General features: G+C 39.4%; 1 protein-coding gene across 1 annotated transcript in view; it reads right to left on the bottom strand.

The window, feature by feature from the left end:
- mysm1 (Myb-like, SWIRM and MPN domains 1) overlaps window positions 1-14,779 on the bottom strand; it is a 102,766-nt gene that overhangs the window by 63,664 nt on the left and 24,323 nt on the right. The window contains exons 6-7 of the mRNA XM_072273811.1: window positions 11,702-11,777; window positions 3,416-3,514 (exon numbers count right to left, since the gene is read on the bottom strand). Coding sequence (XP_072129912.1) covers window positions 3,416-3,514; window positions 11,702-11,777 — 175 coding nt within the window. The remainder of the gene's footprint in view (window positions 1-3,415; window positions 3,515-11,701; window positions 11,778-14,779) is intronic.

Genomic DNA, 14,779 nt, shown 5'->3' with positions numbered 1-14,779 from the left:
CAGGAACAGCTTCTTCCCCTCTGCCATCCGATTCCTAAATGGACATTGAAGCTTTGGACACTACCTCACTTTTTTAAAAAATATACAGTACTTCTGTTTTTGCACATTTTTAAAAAATCGATTCAATATCCATAATTGATTTACTTGTTTATTTATTGTTTTATTTTATTTATTATTATTATTTTCACTCTCTGCTAGATTATGTATTGCATTGAACTGCTGCTGCTATGTTAACAAATTTCACATCACATGCCAGTGATAATAAACCTGATTCTGATTGGAAAAAGCTGACGGAAGTTGTAAGCTCAATCAGCTTCATCAGGGGCTGTAGACTCTTCAGCATACAGTGCACCTTCAAAAGGAAATGCCTCAAAAAGGCAGCATCCATCATTAAGGACCTCCATCATCCAGGACATGCCCTATTCTCATTACTACCTTCACAGAGGAGCCTGAAGACACACACTCAACATTTCAGTAACAACTTCTTCCCTTCCACCATCAGATTTCTGAATGCACAATGAACCCATGAACACCACCTCAATATTTCTTTTGCTCTTTTTGCATTACTTATTTTATATATATTTATTGTCATTTATAGTTTTTTATTATGTATTGCAATATACTGCTACCACAAGACAACAAATTTCATAAGATATGCCAATGGTATTAGATTCAGATTCTTTTCCCTGTATCTCAATAACCAATTTCACTTCCAGTTCTGACAAAGGATCTTCATTCTGAAACGCAAGCTGTTTCTCTTTGCACTGATGCAGGTTGACTGCTAAGTATTTCTAGCGTTTTCTGATCTTATTTTTTTCCTTTATAAGTGCCTTGATACCACCTGCCTTATTATAGATTCCAGAGTTTCCGTACTCCCATTGTAAAGCTGACGAGTTGATGGTTTTGTTTTCTTACTCTGTTGTTTCTTAAACAGTGAGGTCACATTTGCTACTTCCTATCTGCATGTATTATTTTAGAATCTACAATTGTAAAAAGATGAAACCAGAACACTCAATGTCTTTATAGCTTCTCCTTCATAACTCTGCAATGCAGATCATCAGGTCTGTGGAACATATCAGTTTTCAATCTCGTTAACGTAATAATTTTATAATTATTAATAATGATGTCTTTTATTTCCTCATCTGCACTGAATCTTTAGTTCTCCAGTAGTTCTGGGACGTTTTCTATAGATTCTTCCATGAACAATAAACAGAACATTCGTTTAACTCTTCTTTTCTTTATTCTTTCTTCTGTAAGAGACTCAGGTTTGCCCCTAAATGATCTTTTTCATTTTAGTCAAGTCAAGTCACTTTTTATTGTCATTTCGATCATAACTGCTGGTACAGTACACAGTAAAAACAAGACAACGTTTTTTAGGACCACGCTACATGAGACAATACAAAAACTACACTGAACTGTGTAAAAACAACACAAAAACTACACTAGACTACAGACCTACCCAGGACTGCATAAAATGCACAAAACAGTGCAGGCGTTACAATAAATAATAAACAATAGGCACAGTAGAGAGCATTAGGTTGGTGTCAGTCCAGGCTCTGGGTATTGAGGAGTCTGATGGCTTGGGGGAAGAAATTGTTACATAGTCTGGTCGTGAGAGCCCGAATGCTTCGGTGCCTTTTGCCAGATGGCCGGAGGGAGAAGAGTTTGTATGAGGGGTGCGTGGGGTCCTTCATAATACTATTTGCTTTGCGGATGCAGCGTGTGCTGTAAATGTCTGTAATGGCGGGAAGAGAGACCCTGATGATCTTCTCAGCTGACCTCACTATCCGCTGCAGGGTCTTGAGATCTGAGATGGTGCAATTTCTGAAACAGGCAGTGATGCAGCTGCTCAGGATGCTCTCAGTACAATCTCTGTAGAATGTGGTGAGGATGGGGGGTGGGAGATGGACTTTTCTCAGCCTTCGCAGAAAGTAGAGACACTGCTGGGCTTTCTTTGCTATGGAGCTGGTGTTGAGGGACCAGGTGAGATTCTCCGCCAGGTGATCACCAAGAAATTTTAGATTATGAGAACACTCAGTCCTGTTTCATTGTCATTTAGAAATGCATACATGCATTAAGAAATGATACAATGTTTCTCCAGAGTGATATCACAGAAAACAGGACAAACCAAAGACTAACACTGACAGAACGACATAATTATAACATATAGTTACAGCAGTGCAAAGCAATACCATAATTTGATGAAGAACAAACCATGGGCACGGTAAAAAAAAGTCTCAAACTCCCGAGTCGATCGACTCATGAGTCCCTGATAGCAGGCGGCAAAAGGGAGAAACTCCCTGCCATAAACCTCCAGGCACCGTCAACTTGCTGATGCCTTGGAAGCAGCCGACCACAGCCGACACCAAGTCCTCTGGTGCTCTTAACGATCTCTATGGAGGAGCCGTCGATGTTCAGCGGAGAGTGGTCACTCCGTGCTCTCCTGAAGTCAACAACCATTCTTTTGTTTTGTTCACATTCAGAGACAGGTTGTTCGCTCTGCACCAGTCCGTTAGCCGCTGCAGCTCCTCGCTGTATGCTGACTCATCGTTCTTGCTGATGAGACCCACCACGGTAGTGTCATCAACAAACTTGATGATGTGGTTCGAGCTGTGTGTTGCAGCACAGTCATGGGTCAGCAGAGTGGACAGCAGTGGACTGAGCACACAGCCCTGGGGGGCCTCCATGATCAGCGTGATGGTGTTGGAGATACTGCTTCCGATCCGGACTTACTGAGGTCTCCCAGAGATTCTGAGTAACACGCAACACACACAAAATACTGGAGGAACTCAACAAGTCAGACAATATCTATGGAAACAGTCAACATTTCAGGCCTCCATCAAGACTGGAAAAAAAGGTGGTAGAAGCCAAAAGAAGAAGGTGAAGAGAGAGGGAGGAGTACAAACTAGCAGTTGATAGCTGGAAAAGGTAAAGTACTAAAGAAAGAATTTGATTGGAGAGAATAGTGAACCACGGAAGAAAGGAATGGAGAGGCACCAGAGGGAGGTGATGGTCAGGTGAGGAGAAGAAAAGGGGCGAGAGGGGAACCAGAATGGGAAATGGACAAAAAGAGAGAAAGGGAGGTATAGAAATTACTAGTTCCCAGTAGTTAGAGAAATTGGTGTTCATGCCATCAGGTTGGAGGCAACCCAGACAGAATATGGGGTTGCTCCTCCAACCTGAATACAACCTCCGTGGCAGTACCAGAGGCCATGCCAGAATGGGAATGGGAAGTCCTCATACTGTCAACTCTTCTGTAATTCTCTCCATCAGCAATGCCTCCTCTTATAAATGAACAATAGCCTTGTGGATAAAGTAACTGAAGGCTATTGCTCCACTAGGATAATATCCCAACACATTCTCTTCCTTTACAGAGAACTGTCAAAAATTAATTTTAATCTTTGTCCAAACTCACCTTGCTCTTAAAATACTGTCTGGCATAACTTTTCACCTGCAGAACTGTCCGCGATTCGATCAGCTTTGCAATTTTTGTCCATCGTCGACCAAATTGGGCCTGAAATTAAAACAAATTAAATCTATAGCTCAAACTTCATTTACCAGTAAAAACACATCCATTAAAGTAATGCAAGGCAAAGGTTAGGTGCTACAACATCATTTTCAATGAAAAATTGGAAGATATAACAGGAAAGCACATTATCCTTTTATTCTGCACTACCACCATATGTATGCAGAACTAATAGACAAAGCTTTTATACTATGTCATCTGAAAATTAATATGACAGTATACTGGCTGTGCTGAATGGAGAACCCATTGGAAGTCAATCCTCCTGTACAAAGATGCTGCTGATTTGACATGACTAGTGCAACTTGACAACCTAATTTAGTGCCAGTCATGTCAAATTATATGAAAGGCAGCCTCTTGGGAAATGGAGGAAAAAAATACACAAAACACAGCTGTCAAAGGACTTGAGTGATATGTCTTTACAATATTGTTCTAATAGGTTAGACCATGCTCTTGATGATGGATCTGTTCTGGACAGTCTTAAAAATTTCTGACTGCTGAAAGTCCATGCCCTGCCTGAACAGGTTGGGCCCCATTTAATGTGGGGTGATCTTCACCTTCAGCTTTAGCAAGCCACCAGTATGCAATGCATAGCTTTCCTGAAGCTTGTAATCCAGCTGGATAATGGCAGATGAAAACACTTCAAATTACATTAAGGAAGTCTGCTCTCATTGAGCAAAACATATGTCAATTAACAAAGTGGGTAATGTAGGAACAACAGTAGAGGTCTAGTGTAAATAGATTTTTGATGAGGAATTTGCTTTTTTCTTTCTTGAGTTATTAAAGAAGTTAATTGCCACTGTTACAATGCCACATTGCTAACTAGATATGGTTATTTTAAATATGAAATGGAGTCATCAAATAGAGAAAGACCAAAATTACACTCTACCTTTAATTCATTAATAATAAGACTCTTTTAATATTCTCATGCAAACACTATTAAGCAAGCACTTCAAATTATGTCAAACTAAACATCCTAACAACCAAAAGACTTACTCAAATTATTAATACAATATTCATTATCAACAAGATGATAGCTTCCTTTGCAGATTCCAAAATAACATCAGGAGATAACCTTTCCCAGAATTATCATTGCTTCTTGAGATTATTTCCATTAACTATGTTTTAGATTAATATTTTGGGCATAATCCCTTTGCTTTATTATTTGTATGATAAAAGCCACAATCAATCACAAATTTCATTAAAAGTTACTTGTTAATAGAATAATAAAATACAGATTGGAATCTCCAGTTGATTTAGGAACTTTAAATGAAAGTGACAAAGTGAACATCACAGTAATATAGAGTATGCTGGTGATCCAGTATAATGTGCAGTCATGCCATTATATTTATGAAATTATAATAGAGGACATTAGCTTGATATGTTGGATGGAAACACACAAGCTGACAATTAAAATGTGTTCTGACAGTTTTGAAATGGATGCGGTTGTGCCGAAATAGACTGAGGCAACAGTGTGAATGCCTCAGGCAGTTATGACGATATGCCCATAAGATTTATATCAAAATATCTATCTAGTCTAAATTACAAAATTGAAAAAATAATTAAAATTATATGCAAACTTATATGTCGCTGCTATGAGGTTATAAAGCAAGAAGCGATGCAAGAACAGAACACGAAAAGTAATAACTTGCCCTATTATAATGTCACTAAGAGATAAGTGAAAGAGGTAATAAAGGTATCTTTAATTTAAGAAATTAATATTCACCTTGCTCTTAATTAACCCTGCAGTATCCAGCCAAGGTCATGGCAGAGCAGGATAGAAATCCAAAGACGTTGTGGAGAACTGCAAATAGGGGCTTAGATCAATTAAAATATAGGGTTCAAAAGCTACGTGAGCAACAAAGCAACAGTGGTCGCTGCTGACTTCATTCATCTCTGCATAGATCTAGCAGATCTAATGGTGAAAATAATTTCCCCTTTTTCAATACATGAAGCTGTCAGCAATTGTTATTTTCAAAGCATTATGGGCATCCAACAGCTGTGATATCATCAAGCTAGCTGAGCAGCCAATTGTAATAACTTACTGGGGATGTCAGAGGTAGATTTATTGACACAGAGGGTGGTGGGTGTGTGGAACACTCTGTCAGGGATGGTGATAGAGGCAGGTGCATTAGGCACATTTAAGAAACTTTTAGTTAGGCACATAGATGATAGAAAATTGGAGGTTATGTAGTGAAAAAGGTCAAGTTTGATCTTAGAGTTGGTTAACAGCACAATATTGTGGGCCAAAGCACCTGTACTGTGCTGTAATGTTCCATTAACTTCTCATAACAGAGAGCAATTTCCAATTAATTTTAAGCATCAAAGTTCCCAATTAAATAACTTATTTAAAGCATCAATTTTAACAAATTTTACAATACTTTAAAATACTGTATTTTGAATTTTTCAAGATGTAGAAAACTTTCTAAGCAACAATTCAACTTGGAATACCATAATAAAATTACAAAACTTTCATATAACTCAGTTTAATATATTTAGGGATTTTGATTGCAGGGCCAGCTCTAAATACATGAAATTTGCTTGTTTAAACAATTGCCCTGAATTGGGCTGCAGAAAATTCCACGACGACATGTGAATTTCCAGGCAGGAAATTTAGGATCCACAGAAGTCCTGAAGTTACCATCAGTTTCACCAAGTAATAATGACGAAATTGAAACTTCTATGCCCTTCTAACTGGATTAAAATGTAAGTAGTGACACAAGAATAAACTATTAAAAGGCATAATTCATACTACTGCAAATTCATGTCTTGACACAGCAAGTGACCATTCAGCCCACTTAGTGCCTGCCTGCCACCATGGAAATCATCCCAATCCCCCTCTCCTTATTTTACTGTGCTCCTGCAAATTACTTGCTCTTACGTAAATCCAACAACTCCACTTTAATTTGTTATGCCATTAATCTATTCAAGAAGTGAATTACAGCAGCAAACTAATTTAGTGCATGTATTCTGGTTTCAAGAATCAAGATTGTTTAATGTCATTTCCAGTACACAAGTGTAAAGGAGAACAAAGTAATTGTTACTCTGGATCCAGTGAGCACTTTAAAACATCAGTAAGGTAAAGAACATAATAAGCACAAATACATAAGACATTTTATATATATAAAATGATTGTGTGTCCATAAAGTAACGTTAGGCACAGGAGTGTCTGTACATAAGGTGATTCAGAAAGGAAATGGCAAAGTAGTGACAACGGGGGTGTGGAGGGGTGGGTTAATGGGTGCTGCTTGGGGAAAGTAACTGCTTTTGAGTCTGGTGGTCCTGTTGTGGATGCTGCATAACCTCCTCCTTGATGGGAGCGAAACAAAAAAGTCCATGAGTAGGGTGTGTGGGATCCTTTATGATGTTACAAGCCCTTTTCTGGCACCTTTCTGTACGTATATCCCTGATGAGACCGTAAGATATAGGAGCAGAAATAGGCCAATCAGCCCATTGAGTCTGCTCCATTATGGCTGATCCCAGATCCCACTCAACCCCATACACCTGCCTTCTCGCCATATCCTTTGATGTCCTGACCGATCAGGAAACAATCAACTTCTGCCTTAAATACATGCACAGACTTGGACTCTACCACAGTCTGTAGCAGAGCATTCTACAGATTCACCACTCTCTGGCTAAAAAAATTCCTCCTTACCTCTGTTCTACAGGGTTGTCCCTCAATTTTGAGGCTGTGCCCTCTAGTTCTGGATACCCCCACCAACATCCTCTCCACATTCGCTCTATCTAGTCCTTTCAACATTCGATAGGTTTCAGTGAGAACCCTGCGCCCCCCCCACCACCGCATTCTTCTAAATTCCAGTGAGCACAGGCCCAAAGCTGCCAAATGCTCCTCATATGTTAACCCCTTCATCCCTGGAATCATCCCCATGAACTTCCTATGGTCTCTCTCCAATGCCAACACATTCTTTCTGCGATATGGTGCCTAAAACTGTTGACAATGCTCTAAGTGCAGCCTGACTAGTGTCTTATAAAATGTCTGAATAGTGTCTGATGGTAGGTAAGCTAGTGTCAATGATGCACTAGGCAGTTTTGTCTACTTCCTGTCCGAAGCAGTGCAGTTTCCACACCAAGCAGTGATGCAGCATGTTAGGGTGTGCTCTACTGCACATCTGTAGAAAGATGTGAGTATTGATGTGCATAATACAGCTACCTTCAGACTCTTCAGAAAGTAGAGGTGTTAGTGAGCTTTCCTAATTATGTAGGATGTGTTTTGGGACTATGAATGGTTGTGCGAGATGTGTACTCCCAGGAGTTTGAAGCCTGCTTTCAGTGTCCACTGCTGAGCCACAGATGTAAAGAGGGGTGTGAGTGGTGCAAATTCCCCTTAAGTTGATAACCATCACCAATGTTTTGTTTACATTGAGTAAGAGGTTACTTGCCTAACTCCAGGTCTTGAGCTCTTCCACCTCCTCACTGTAGGCCACCTCATCATTGGTGATGAGCCCCACCACTGTCATGCCATTGGCGAACTTGACAATGTGATTACTGAAGTGTATGGCATGTAGCCACGTATGAGCAGAGTGTACAGCAATGGGCTGAGCATATAGCCCTGGAGGGAACCCATGCGGATGGGCTCAGTGTGAGCAGAGTGTACAGCAATGGGCTCAGCACACAGCCCTGAGGGAGGGAAGACCAGCTGTGCATCTTGACTATCTGAAGGCCGTTGGTTAGGATGTCCAGTTGCACAATAGTGTGTTTAGACCGAGGGGGTCTATGGAACGATAGTGGTGAATATCAAACTGAAATCCAGGAACAGCATTCTGTCATTAGTGGCCTCGATTTCTAGGTGTGTCAGGGTTAGATGCATGACAGATGCTATGGCATCAGTGCCACCGGGCAGTAGTTATATAGTACTAAAGGTGTAGAGCTCTTTGGTACAGGGATGATGGTGAGGACAGAAGCCTGGATGAGTGGTGTTGAAGATGTTTGTGAAGATCTCAGTGAGCTGATGTGCACACTCCGAGTACTCAGCCTGGGATGATGTCTAGCCTAGCCACCTTACAATGGCTAAGTCTCTCCAGAGTCCTTTTTAAGTCTGCCGCTGTTACAGACAATGACTACTTACTTAGGAGAGGGATAACTTTCGTGGCTTGCGTTGTGCTGCATGCCTTGAAGCATGCATGACAGTTGTTTGGAGTGTCAGGGGAGGAGGCATCACTGCAACAGTCAAAGATGTTTCTCCTTGCATAGTCAGTAATGCCCTTGATACCCGGCCATATACACCAGGTTTTGTATCAGACAGGTGTTCCTGAATTTCTTGTGCATAAACGTTCTTTGCCCTCTTGATGCCGAAGAGGAAGTTTCTCCTGGCTGCTTTGAGAGCTGTTCTGTCTCCAGACTTGAAGGCAGAGGCTTTTAACAGAGAGTGCAGCTCTGCATTCAGCCAGGGCTTCTGGCTGGGCTGTGAGATGACCGTACTTGAGGTACCAACATCATCTACACACTTACAGATGTAGCCAGTGACGAATGAGGCATATTCCTTGATGTCTGTGTCTTCTCCTTTTGCGGCAGCCTCCTTGATCATTTGCCAATTAGTCTGTGCAAAACAGTTCTGAAGCACAGAGACTGCCTCATAAGGTCATTCTATAATGAATAATGAATAATCCATTTTGGATTGTGGGAAAAACCAGAGCACCTGATGCAAATCCAGTCACAAAGACAACTAGGAATGCACAGACTGCACAGAGGTTTAGAATAGAACCCAAGTCCCTGGAGCTGTGAGGCAGCATCATTATTTGCTGGAATACTACGTTGCCCTGCTATGTCACCATGTCCTCAAGCTCAGTGGCAGCAGCAATCAAAGCTACTTTTAATTCAGGTAAATAGCATTTGCCATTGCTTTCAATTAACCTTCTACACCTTTCAGCCAATGTGGTAGTCATAATTATTACCACAAAAAACAAGGCGAAATTAACATACTTTTGGGTAATGATAAACAAGATGTTGCTTAAGAATTACATTAATATTGCTCTCCAGAAAATTCCAGACTATATATACACACACAAATTACTACTTTAAACTCCTTCCACATCAGTACACTGATCTAAACTAACACAATATCTGATAATACAATTTTGAGAAGCATTGAAAATACTCAGTGCTTTCACTTTTGATTTATTTTAAATTTTCAAAGAAAGTTTCTCCTTCATCAAAAATGGTTAACTGGAAAATTTACTTACAGCTTCAAGAAAAGGTTTGTGAGCCCTTTGCAATCACCTGTTTTTCTGCAGTAATTATTCATAAAATGTAGTATGATCTTCATATAAGTCATAATAATATACAAATGCAATCTGCCTAAACGAACAACACACATGCCATTATACTTTTTATGTCTTTGTTGAACACGTTATTTAATCATTCACAGTCCAAGCTGGAAAAAATGTGAACCTTGTATTTTATAACTGGTAGAAACTCCTTTAGCAACAATAACTTCCACCAAATGTTTCCTGTAGCTGTTGATCAGACTTGCACAAAGGTGAGGAAGAATTTTAGACCATTCCTCCATACAAAACTGTTTCAGTTTATCAATATTTCTGGGATACCTTGCATGAACAGGCCACTTCAGGTCATGCCACAGCATCTCAATTGGGTTAAGGTCTGGATTCTGACTTAGCCATTCCAAAATACAAATTGTCTTCTTTTTAAAACATTCTGTTGTTGATTTATTCTTATGTTTCGAATCACCGTCTTGTTGCATCACCCAACTTCTATTAAGCTTCAGGTGATTGTCGGCTACCCTGACATTCTCTGATACAATTTTGAATTCATTTTTCCCTCAACCACTGCAAGCTGTCCAGGCCCTGAGGCAGCAAAGCAACCTTAAAGCACGATGCTCCTTCCACCATGTTTCACAGTTGGGATGAGGTTTTAGTGTATGTGTGCAGTGCCCTTTTTCCTCCATACATAGCGGTGTGTATTTTTGCCAATAAGTTCAACTTCTGTCTCATCTGTCCACAGAACACTGTGGACATCCAGATAGTCTTTCGCAAACTTGAGATTTTTTTTTTGGAGAGCAGCGGTTTCCCCCGTGGTGTCCTTCCATGAACACCATTCTTGTTCGGTGTTTTCCTTATAGTGGACACATGAACAGAGACTTTAGCAAGTTCTAGAGATTCCTGCAGGTCTTCTGCTGTTACCTTTGGGTTCTTTTTCACCTCCTTCATCATTGCACATTGTGCTCCTGATGTGATCTTTTCAGGATGCCCACTCCTAGAGAGAGTAGCAACAGTACTGAATTTCCTCCATTTGTTGACAATTTCTCTTACTGTGGACTGATGAACACTCAGCTCTTTAGAAATGCTTCTGTAACCTTTTCCAGCTTCATGTATCTCTACAATTCTTCTTCTAAGGTCCGCTGAAAGTTGTTTTGATTGAGGCATGGTGTACATAAACAGATCTTTCTTGAGAAGAGCAGGCTCTGTCTGTAACCCGACTTTGTGTGTCTTTTTTCTAGACTATGGTTGTTTAAATGGTGTATTCAGTATTGATGAGAGGAAATACAATTGTTTGTGTGTTATTGTTTGTCTATTATTATGACATAAGTGAAGATCAGACCACATTTTATGAGCAATTAATGCAGAAAACCAGGTAATTGCAAAGGGTTCACAAACTTTTTCTTACAACTGTATGACTGAACAAATATTGAAGAAAAACTTGAATCTATAATCTATTTTCCTTGCCTACTTCCTATTCTCATTAATTCCTCTATTTCTGCCTTTGACATAAAGATGCACTATTTTCCTCTTACCCATTCAGAAATTATGGAATCCAATGTTCTTACTTTGTTTCAAAGTTCAAGATCACTGTGTGATTAGATGAAAACCTCTCTGATCCTATCACTAAAAAAAATCATTCTTGTCTGCATCTCTTCACCTACAAACTATAAGTCTGATTCTGCTGTAGAAAACTGCAATTTGAGAACCATTTTGGGTAGTGGACTATGAACCTGTCAGAGTTAGACATCCACAGAACAACTTAGCATTTCATGAAGATAGAAGCTTTTATTCCATTAGCCTTGGTGGATTTAACTCTCGGGACACAATGCTTTTAATAGGAGGGTCTGTCTGCCGTCCTGCATGCTAACTAACCAAACACAGACCAGAGGCAAACCCGAATAAGAGTGACCAATCTTGGAATGGATCATTCAATGAGTCTTACCAGCCCTTGTTCAAAAAGGTCTTTTTCCCTTGGTGTCCATCGGGCTGGCCAAGAAGTGCTTGCTGTTGCAAGACTCCTAAGGCAGAAACAGAAATAAAGTATGGACCAAATTCACATTATGTATTCTTAAGAAATTTTTAAGACTTATATTAAGTATCATACATAGAAAAAAATGTTGTCTTTTTTAAAAATCTCAATCACATTTTTACAGCATTCTAAAACACATAAAAACTCTAAACAGCTCATTTCCTAAGAATCTTTCAAACAATACAGAAACAACTTGAGCTTTGCTTCATACATAAAATGGAGGAAATATATTTGAAACAACTTATTTCACAGATTCGAATTTTTCCTCAATTCTAATCAGTATTACGTTGGGAAATGTAAATTAGTGTGTGCAAGTTGCATCTGATGAACTAGATCAAGTACCTGTACAGCCAAGACTATAGCCTGTTATTGTTGAACGATTCCACCCATATCCACCTGAACACGACCTCTGTATCATTCAGATCTTCCTGTCCCTTCAACACCAACTTTGAAGTCTTCCAAGGAACTATCCTTGGTTAGCTCCTTCTTCTAATCGAAAATCTGGCTCTTAGAAGCAAATCTACAACATGCATGCTAATTATACTTTCTCCAACTATTGTGAACTTGTGACTCCTCCATCCTGCCTGTCTGTCCAAAGCCTAGCTTTGAAAGAGTTGCAAATATCTCATTCTCCATCTGATCATTTACTTACAAATTCCACTCCTTTGCAGTGATTTTAACTCCCATCCTACTTCCTGACACTTCAGAATTGTTCCACCATCTTCCAGATGCAGGCAAAAAGTACAGTGAAATGTTCACCACTCGCTGGGATAAGGGTAGTTCCAATAATACTCAAGTATCTCAGCACCATCCAGGACAAAGCAGCTAGCTTTTAGTACTCCATCCACCAACTTAAGTTTTCACTCCTATCATCACCAGTGCATTTTTGGTACCTTAAGTACTGTTTGTAAAATGTACTGCAGTTACTGACCTCTGACAGCACTCTTAAACACAACCCTAAAACCACAAAGATGGACAAGCTTGCGAGGACATTCTCATGTGAAAACTTCCTCAAAATCATGCATCCTCTGACCTGGAAATGTATCCTTATTCCTTCACTGGGCCAAACCCCCTGTAAATTCTCACCCAACAGCACACTGAAGGATGATATATTTCTAAATCAGATGGTGTATGATTTGGAGGTACCTTCACCTGAAGGATGGGAACAAGTGTTAGCCTTATCAAACTCACCTTTGAACATTGCACACGATCATCATTTCAGTTGGCTTCATTTGCAACTCTATTTCAATTGTTGCTATTGAAGACTTTGACTACTCCTTTATTATTTTCACATATTACACTTTCAGTGCTCTTGGTCTTCTTTCTGTATTACCTCCAATTTCTTCAAATCCTTTTTATGGGAACTGGTCACCCAAATCTCCATTTGTACATACCTCTACAGTTCCCCTTTGTTATAGCTTTAAATTTGCTCCAAATTCTTAGTTTTCACAGGACTAAATTCCTTCCTAAATACCATGTCCTCTGATTTTTACATCTTTATCTCTTTCCTAGTGGCACAGCATTTAATCATCCAAATTTCTTCTCAATGGAATGCTTTTTCAAAAAATACCTTTCTTTCTCTCTAACTTTGAAGGTGACCAAACGTTTGTTTTTAGACAGATTTCTCTTCCTTTCTTTTCTCAGCATCCATTGCATATTAAGAGGACCTAGGACAGTATTGTAAAGCACTTTGAAAATGAAGAGGCTATTATATACCAATATTGCCACTGAGAGGTCTTACTTATTAACTTTTCATACTTGAATAATGGTTAAACAATTAGCATGCAACTGACCTTGAAGCTATTTTCAGGACACAAATTCAGTACTACCTCATACAATTTTACTTCACCAGTAATTTTACATCATTACAATACGACAGGAAACAAAATGAGAACATGCTGTAAATCCTCAGCAAGTCAAGCATCATTTGTGAAGATCACTGTCAAGTAACAAAGTGATAAGTTGCTGGGTCCCCTGTTATTTGACATTTATATTAACAATTTGGATGAGGATGTAAGTGTCATGTTTGCAGAGGACACCAAAATCTGTGATGATGCATATGGGAAAGAAGGTATTCTAAAACTACAAATGTATCTAGATCAGTTGGGAAAGTGCACAAACGAACAGCAGAAAGAATAACGATCAAGAGAGTAGTATTGCTTTTGGGAAGCTGAACCGGGCAGAAGATGTACAATAGGACTCTGAACAGTGTCAGAGGGGCCACTGAATTCTGCAGCTTATTGAGTCATAGTACTCCCTCTTGCAAGGCCTAGTCTCCTCCGGTGACTAAGTTTAGAGGGGCAGTCTGGCTGTGGTTTCATATTTTTTCACTGCACTGAGCTCCGAGATTTATTCAGTGCCTTTGAGATGGTCTTGCACTCTTCCCCAGACTTGTGCTTCTCTATTATCATTTCTCTGACTTGTCTTAAATGCTTTTTTGTCTTCATTTTGGTTTGGTCTGTTGAAAGTCTACTTACTGTTGGACCTTACAAAGAGAGGGGGTATTTATTCTTAAGAATTCATTGAAAACAGGTGATCCTCCAGTATCCTACATCAACAAATTGGGTGAGTTGGTAAGGTAATATTGTACCCGAGGAAAGTTAGTGGCATAATTACAAAGGGGATTAATATTTTTTCAGCTCATAATTTTGTTTTTTAATTTTTAGTAAATTTTGGAAGGGTCTGGAATTTTTTTTTGATTTGGTATGATACAAAATGTTTTGTAGATAAACTCAAAAAACTCTAATATATTTTAAGTTTAGAAAATGAGACAGGAAAAAGTGAAAATAGTTGTAGGGGCTGAGTACTTTTCAAGGTACCGTAACAGCTGGGATGTTATGACTAGAGAGTTAAGGAAGAGACTAAAGAGTAGTCTCTGAATCACACGCAGTACCATATGCTAGTCAGCGCAGGACTAGGATGATAGTACAGATGAATGAATGGCTGAGGAAATGGTGCAGGGGGTGGGATTTCACATTTCTGAATTATTGG

The sequence above is a fragment of the Mobula birostris genome, chromosome 12 (assembly GCF_030028105.1).
Source record: "Mobula birostris isolate sMobBir1 chromosome 12, sMobBir1.hap1, whole genome shotgun sequence".
NCBI classification, from domain to species: domain Eukaryota; kingdom Metazoa; phylum Chordata; class Chondrichthyes; order Myliobatiformes; family Myliobatidae; genus Mobula; species Mobula birostris.
The sequence above is the reverse complement of the archived record's forward strand: the minus strand, read 5'-3'. Positions and strand labels throughout refer to the sequence as shown.